Consider the following 8,537-nt stretch of genomic DNA (forward strand, 5'->3'; position numbering starts at 1 on the left):
ACAACCCCATTGGATTTTTTTCCTCTGGCGATATGTGGCAAAAGTGAACACCTATAGAAGTGTACTGATAAGACATAAAAAAATTTGAGTTTATCTATCTATCATTGCCACCGGTTTATTTGTATCTTCATTAATTTCTAATTCATTAATAATTGAAATGTGTCAGACACTTTATGTACACCCTGTATAAAAATAGAACAAATTCGATGATAGGGAACTTTATGGGAAAAAAATTTTAAAAACTTTCAAAAACATTTAATATGTACAGATATAAGAGCTACAAAATAAGTGTTTTCTGAGTTCTCTATCTCCTTCACAGAAATACAGATCATCAATGAAACATGTAAATTGTTTTTTTGAAACCTGAAATGCTGTAACTATTTTTTGGTCAAAATCGGAAGGGGAGAATAGATGGTCCATTTATTTCACATGTAACTATGCATAGTATATTTCAGAAACAGAGCAAAGTTATGAAACTCCTAGCCTTGCCAATAAAGAACCATTGTTGATAACATTATCAATTATTGTTTTTTTTTTTTTGTTTTGTCTGGAATATACAATTCATACTGATTATTTTCTTTTGCAGGTGTTCGTACTGATGCAATTTGACCCTGGACTTGAATACAAACCAAACAGAGGTGCAAGGGGCAAGGACGACAATTCCTGACTCCTGCTCTGTAGCGCCCTCACTGATGGTCCCTACTCCTACATTTAAATTGGCTCGTTGAGATGGCAACTCTGTGTAAGAACAGTGCTGCTGCAGTGTTACTAAGTCTGCACATGTAATCACAACAAAATAAGCAGCTGTATAATCTTTTACAAGCACTATTCTTATCACGGAGTTGGGTGTGCAGATCGAAGCTTAAAACTTGAAGTCGCATCTGCTAGTTATGTAACAGCACTTTTTTTGTTCATTAGCTGTTCAATTCTGTTTATATTTTTATTTTTATTCAGAAAACCTTTCCTTCCTTGGTTAATACTAGTTGCGCAAATATACCTTCTCTACCACACGTACATATACACAGATATATATATCTACATACACATTATTATTATTACTATTAGCCAGTTTGTATATTTCTGTACAAAGACTTTTCAAACACAACTCATTCTTATATATTATATTGTAAACATGTATATAAATATATATATATATATCACTAATTATGAGAGAACATATATTCCAAAGCTATATAAAACATGTATACCAAAGTAATTTTTACATATGACATTAACGAGTTTTCTAAATACATATATATTCTATCAAGAAAGTTACATTATTTTTTACTATTGGTGTAGAAATGACACATTATTTTAAAGAGGTTCATCATGTACATATAATACATTGTAATTATTTCATCACTATAAAAAGCCAAAATTTTCTTGCACTAGTATACTGACATCAATGGAAACACCTTCAGTTGTTTTCAACTGGTAGGGAAGGAAAATTCCATTCAGTAATATCTTTGACCACTGTACCTTCCCATCACTACTAGAAATGATTTCCAATGTATTTTAATTTTAAGCTCTGAAGTTTTGTTTTGCGTTATTCCATCAGGTTCACTTGTATTAGCTGAAGTTTCTGGTGGGGAACTTTAGTTTTCATGAGTGATCCTGTGCTACAATATATTAGGCCATCAATAACCACCTTCTAGATTGCTTTTCTTTGCTTGGTTTAAGCATGTTGTGGCTGGAGCTGTCCCCGGACAGTTCCTCGCTACAAGAGAAGCTTCCAAGTTCTTATGAGAGTCATAAGAAAGAGGGAGTAGGGGTCTGCGGGCCAGGTCCATCTATACGAAATAAATTTGCTAGGATCTAGTCCCAGTGAGGGTTGCTACAGATAGGTGAAGTTTACATTAATGCATGGAATGGTAATTCGGGCACGTTTCCGAACCATGCTTGACATAATGAATCTTCTCGAGTGCCCCAAAATCGGTGCCATGTGGTGTCGACATACTTGCAAAGGAGTGTGGCACAAACTCTTGTATGGTGCAGCACTCTTTGCACCAACTTTATTTTTTTTTCTTATCTGCTGCCCAATGGAATCTTGCCAGAAACATCATTGTTATTGGGCAGAAGAAAGTGATTTGACGATGAAGAGAAAGGCATTGCTGAAAGAAAAAAACTCACGGTTTTTTTCCCATCATTTATGACAATTCAACAAAAATGGACAAGTTTGAATAACACGTTTTCACACGGAGATGGGAAACCAGACGTACTTCAGGATGCATTCTCAGCACTTGTGTTTGTACCTCAAACTATTTGAATGTTTGTGTGATACGTAAATTGAAAAGAAAAAAAAACAAAAATAGGACCTGGTGCTTTTACTTGTGGATTAAGCCAATATGTACATTACTGTTAATCATTTTTGCAATCTGGATGGAATCCACATCTTGTTAAAAAAAGAAAACTTATTGATGTTGTAATTTTACTGTGATATCGCTTTGATTGATGCAGGGAGATTGTTGCAGCCTGTACAGTTTTAGCAATTTTGCTTTTTACCATAAACTGAAAAAAAAAATTAAAAACTCCTTTTAAAAAGGCTAAGAGTCCTGCAATGTGTTTTGTGCTACTTTGGTGGTGATCCAAGTTGTTCATAATTTTGGCCACCAGTTACTGTATGCATTGGGCCTGCCCCAATGTTACATTTGTTATGGTCATGGCATTGCCTTGACTGAAGAAACTTAAGAAAAAAAAAATAATACGGAGATTAGACAAAGCCTTAATGCGGAAACAAACTGTATTTTTTTTATTGAAGATAAGTGTACATAGAGCCTGTAAGGCATGTGATAGTGGTGTGATTACGACAACCAGATATTGGGAGGACAGATCCCCTTTCACAAGTACCACTCAAGAAGTCTGTAGGTTTTTTGGTGCTGTGCACCTTCTCAAACTTGTGTCTTGTTTCTGAGCAGAGATCACTGATTTTCACATTCAATTATTTGTATATTTTTCTCAATCTCATTTGTTATGGTCTAGATTAACAAGTTTTACAATTCATCATTGTGTCACTACACTTCCCTTTTTTGCATGAAATGAGGTTCATTATCACTTTTACAGACTTCATAAAAAAAAAAAAGAAGAAAATTATGGATTGTGATCATTTCTGGATTCAAAACAAAGAGTTAAAATCACTCACTGGTGATGTGTTTTTTTTTTAAGAAATATTTTTTAAAAATAATATAATATGACCTGCTTCTGCCTGCAAATCCTACTCATTTTTTCCTCATAGATCCACATAAAAAATTCATATTTTCACTTGAATTTCACAAGCCTTGGGCTGTTGCTGGGGTGCGCCACACAAGACTTGTGATGTACCTGCTCGCTCGTATCCTCTGCAGACTCCCAGCAATGCAGCTTGCATAGTCGGGAGCATAAATACTGTTAGATATGCTAGAGGGACATTGTTATCTTGGAACTGACAGCAATAGATCACAAGCACATTTACAATGTAGTTTTATTTACCTGTGTTTATTCCTGTCCTGTCATTTAAGGTTAATATTCTTGGCAATTGTTACTACATTCTTTCATTATGAGTGCAATTATGGTAAGTAGCATATAGTACTTGGGGATATGTGAATGTTTCAATAAATAAGTGTATTCTGGTATTCATTACATTTATATTTTACTGATGAATATTATCTATACTAGAAATGTTCACATACCATCATCCCATAAAAAGCTGTCTTAACTTTGTCATTAGAAAGCAAAAAGAGTTACTAGAAAACTTGAAACAAAATAAACTGTCATCAATTGAATACTTCTATGATTAGAAGCAGCTAGTAGGCTTAGGAGGTGCAAAATTATGCAGGCTATGGTCAAGATAAGATCAGGATTTAGGGTGACCTTGAGGGCTGCAACTCTGGGCCTTCACTGGGGAAAACTGCTTGAAAAAGTACTGCATAAAGAAAAAAAGAGGTACTTCGGATGTGATGAAAAAAAATGTAAAAATACATATAACTAACCACCTCATGCAGCTTAGCAAAAAGTTATAACTGAAACTGTGGAGGGGATTGGGATGGGGTTTTGGTGTTGTAAGCTCCGGGCCTTCACATATATAATTCCTGGCCTGCACATGATTATAATAATCAATAATAAACAAATAAAAACACTATTTTAGCATTGCTTCTTCCAGCAACATAATAAATTATTTCGGCTTTTTAATTAGGTCTACATTGAAATTCCAGAAGTGTCCCTTTCTTTATTTCATTGCAATTTTCACATACATGTTATCTTCAAATATCTACGTGGTATACAAACAACAACTTTGTATTCGTTCTTCTAATAAATACTAATAAGAAGTAATCACAATAATACCAAGGTGTATAAATTTTGATGTAACAGTTATGTGTGTTTGGAAAACGCTACAGAATTATTAAATTGATAGTAGCCTATCAGTTACGTAATGATGCGATTTTGCTTGTGATTAACTTATGTAGAATTAAAAGAAGAAAGGGACTGGTAGGAAAGCTTTGTTTTGAGGGCATCGGAGAACTAATCAATCACGAACTTTAGAAGCATCAGAGGTTCAGCCGAAAATGTCAACAGAATCTTAAAATGCAGATGAAGTAAAGAAAAAAGGTGTCGCGAAGTATACACTAGAAAATTTTGTTTGTTTTTAAATCCACTTTTATGCTCAGATACGACAACATTTTTTTCAAGTGTAAGTCTTTGCATAGACTTTTCTTCATATTATAATCATTACAATTTGATGAAAATGAACATAATTTTTTAAATGGTTATCAATAAAAATAAAAGAACCGACCCCTTGCTATCCATATGTATAACATGTTCTAGGAGTCATAGCTTATCTACATTAAAGTAATTGTAAATAGAGTAATTGAGTTACTTTTCAAAATGAGTAATTGTAATTCTTTTTTAAAAAGTAACTTTACAAGCACTGCAATGGTATCAAGAATGTATTTTTTAATGGCTGGATAGATGAGTGACGGTAAGTAGTTTTGTTTATGCAAGTAGGTCAATGGTTGAATTTTCTCTCGCATCTATTCCATATGCATTGTCTTATTTTATTGTGTGTACTAATGAAGAACAGAAGTACAAAGAAACTAACATTGCAGGTGACAAACCTGCTTTGCTGACTGACAGGACACTGGCCACCGAGATGTTAAATTCTTAACAATGATTTAACAGTACTAGTCAACAAAGCTGAAAAAAAACTTTACATGTCTGTCTGTGTTACCTATCAGTATCTCGGATACTGCTAATAAAAAGATAAAATTTGATGGGCTAATAGATCTGCCAAATAGTAGCTGTGATGGGTAACAATCTATCTTTTGTGACATGCCAATATATTTGAAACTGCTACAACTAAACACATTTTAAATCTTTGTAAATTCTAGTTCATTACAATGACCTCAATTGATTGCTCCTTCTTAACTGTCCAAGAGAGCTAAACAATCCACATAATTTAACATTGTTAATTCCCTGCACCATTTGACCTATAAATACAAAATATGATCAACTGAAAAATCAGGGAAGTAAGAGCATATGCACTACACATATTCTCTGTTGGCACTTTCATGGGATTGTTGTGGTTAACAATCGATAACAAATACCCTTACAAACCACTAAAGAGTGAAACATAATTTTGGTTTACTTTATGGTTTTGCACACACATGGCCTTGCATTTTTCAGTGAAATTTCTCCATGTAAAATTCAGTGCACAGAAACATATACTTAACAAGATATAATTGATCTCGTTTGGAGAGAACATATTCCTATAAAAAAAAACTATGGTAGATGCAAAGAAAATTTCATGAACTGAAGGACACATCAGGCTCCTGAAAATAATGTATGATGGGATTTCTAGTATAGACGAATGAATTTGTCAGTCTGCTAATGGGAATCTGACAATTAATAGTAATCATTTGCATTGTAGTGATATATGCCTATCCTAGAAGCAAATACCAATACTATTATAAGCAGTAAAAAAATCTGTATTCAACATTTAGTTAAGATACTGTCTTTTGTGTCTATGTGTAAGAAGATATGAATAGTTTATGAAAATCAATCTGTCGCGTTCGTAAAATAAAAAGAATGGGGAGAGTTAATTTTTCAATTTATTACATACATATCTACCTTGCGGGTCTTCTGTTGTCATTATATATATATATATATATATATATATATATATATATAATATATATAAATAAAGTGAAAGAGGGGGAGAGGAAACACTCACCCGACAAAGAAAAAATTCAAATTTTCGTGATGGTATGTCACATCTTCAGGAGTAGAGAGACGTTGTAGAACTAAGTGACTAGAGGGAAGAGTAAGCATGACCTGCAGTGTTGCCAGATCCCGAAGGGGAAAAAAGTGTTGACAGTACCACAAAAAAAATGGTTCTTTCGCCTGGCTTGTTGAAAACTGTGAGTGGTGGGGGGGGGGGGGTTGGTGGGGAAAAGGTGGTGGTGAGGATAGGGGATGAGGGGCATTACTGGGTGGCCTTGTTCAGGCCTGCAGGTGTGGTTGCATTCATGGCCGATATGTAGGCCCTCTCCCATCTTCTACGTATTGAGGTGTTGGTGGATTGGGGCAAGGAGTGGACGATCGCTACCTGGAAGCAGTCATTAAAAGGAATATTGTGGTGATTGGTGTGAATGGCAACAGCAAAGTCCAGGTTTTGGGTAGAGGAGCGGTGGTTGTTGATGCGGAGGTTCAGGGCTGTGGATGTTTGCCCCAGTTAGAAGCTCCCACAGATGTTGCACGTGAGGATATAAATTAGGTTAGAGCTGTTGCAGGTTCCTTTGGGGTAGAGGGTGAATTTGCCGGTGGCAGTGTGGATCTAGAGGGTGCGGGAAGTGACAAATATGGGGCAGGTTTTGCACCTTGGGCGGTTGCATTTGTGGGCAGGTGCGAGTTGATTGTGAGTAGGTGGATTGTGGTGGACCAGGATGTTTTGGAGATTGGGAGGGCGTTTGAAGACAACTCTGGGCTTGTCGTGGAAGATATTTCTGGTGTCAGGATCACTGTGCAGGATGGGAAGGAGGGAACGTAGAGTGTGTGTGATTTTGTTGAGGTGGGGGTGATATTGGGTGACAAGTGCAGGGGGATTGGTGGCAGGTTTCTTGGTGGGAGTGTATGAAGCAGCTTGGGATATTTGTTTGGTGACCAGGGTGGAAGGATATCCACGGTTGGTCAAGGCTTGATGTAAGCGGAGGTTATAGTTCTGTCGGGAGGTGGCTGAGGTGTTGCCCTCTGAGAGCCAGGGAGAATGGGATGGCTTTCTTGGTGTGGAACGGATGGGAGCTGGAGAAGTGAAGGTATTGCATATGGTTGGTAGGTTTGATGTGGATGGAGGTTTCCAAATGTCCTTCCTTCATGTGCACATCCACATCCAGGAAGGTGATTTGGTTGGTGGAGTGAGTCCAGGTGAAATTGATGGAGCTGAAGTGGTTAAGTTTGTCTAGGAAGGTGGTCAGGGAAGGTTCTCCATGCATCCAAAGCATGAAGATGTCATCGATGAAACGTAGCCAGAGGAGAGGTTTGAGAGATTGGGTCTCCAGGAACTCTTTTTCAACTTTGCCCATGAACAAGTTGGCATAGGATGGGGCCATTCTGGTACCCATGGCTGTGGCCCGGATTTGGAGATAGTCCTCGAAGGTGAAGTTGTTGCACAAGGTGAGCTAGATGGGTCAGGAAATTAGTGCTGGGGTTGTGGGGTTCTGGTCTGTTGTTGAGGAAGGATTCTATGGAGCAGAGGCCATGGGAGTGAGGTATGTTGGTATAGAGAGAAGTAACATCGATGGTGGCAAGGATAGTGTTGGCAGGTAATGGTGGGAGAGAGTTAATTCTCTGAAGGAAGTGGCTGGTGTCCTGGAGGTAGGAGGGCAGAGCTTAACAAGAGGCTGGAGGTGGGAGTCGACAAAGGCTGAGATTATTTCAGAAGGTGAATTTTAACTGGACACGATGGGTCTGCCAGGGTTGCCAGATTTATGGATCTTGGGCAGCAGATAAAAAGTGGGGGTGCGGGGGTTGTCTGGGAAGAGCATGGATATGGTGGAGGCTGTCAGGCCCTCTGGGGGACCTCAGGTGTGGTTAAAGTCCTGGATTCTGTTGAGGTGTGTGGCTGAAAGGTCGACCGTGGTGGTTTTGTAGGTGGAGGAGTCGGCCAGCTGGTGAGTGGCTTCCGCCAGGTAATCTTGAGAGTTCAAGACCACCATGGTGGATCCCTTGTTAGCTGGAGGATTTACCAACCATATGCAATACCTACACTTCTCCAGCTCCCATCCGTTCCACACCAAGAAAGCCATCCATTCTCCCTGGCCCTCAGAGGGCAACACCTCAGCCACCTCCCGACAGAACTATAACCTCCGCTTGCATCAAGCCTTGACCAACCGTGGATATCCTTCCACCCTGGTCACCAAACAAATATCCCAAGCTGCTTCATACACTCCCACCAAGAAACCTGCCACCAATCCCCCTGCACTTGTCACCCAATATCACCCCCACCTCAACAAAATCACACACACTCTACGTTCCCTCCTTCCCATCCTGCACAGTGAATCCTGACACCA

The 8,537-nt window shown here is 38.2% G+C and overlaps 2 protein-coding genes across 40 annotated transcripts in view; one reads left to right on the top strand and one right to left on the bottom strand.

Moving 5' to 3' along the window:
• The window catches only part of slo (calcium-activated potassium channel slo), a 285,961-nt gene extending 282,517 nt beyond the window's left edge, over positions 1-3,444 (top strand). For all 39 annotated transcript variants that reach the window (XM_083131199.1, XM_083131201.1, XM_083131200.1 and 36 more), the window contains one exon: positions 587-3,444. In XM_083131199.1, coding sequence (XP_082987325.1) covers positions 587-667 — 81 coding nt within the window. In that variant the 3' untranslated portion in view covers positions 668-3,444. The remainder of the gene's footprint in view (positions 1-586) is intronic.
• The window catches only part of LOC145994837 (bolA-like protein DDB_G0274169), a 71,178-nt gene that overhangs the window by 35,207 nt on the left and 27,434 nt on the right, over positions 1-8,537 (bottom strand). The gene's annotated exons all lie outside the window — the stretch shown is intronic.

Source organism: Lepisma saccharinum, chromosome 11 (assembly GCF_977018435.1).
Source record: "Lepisma saccharinum chromosome 11, izLepSacc3.1, whole genome shotgun sequence".
NCBI lineage: Eukaryota > Metazoa > Arthropoda > Insecta > Zygentoma > Lepismatidae > Lepisma > Lepisma saccharinum.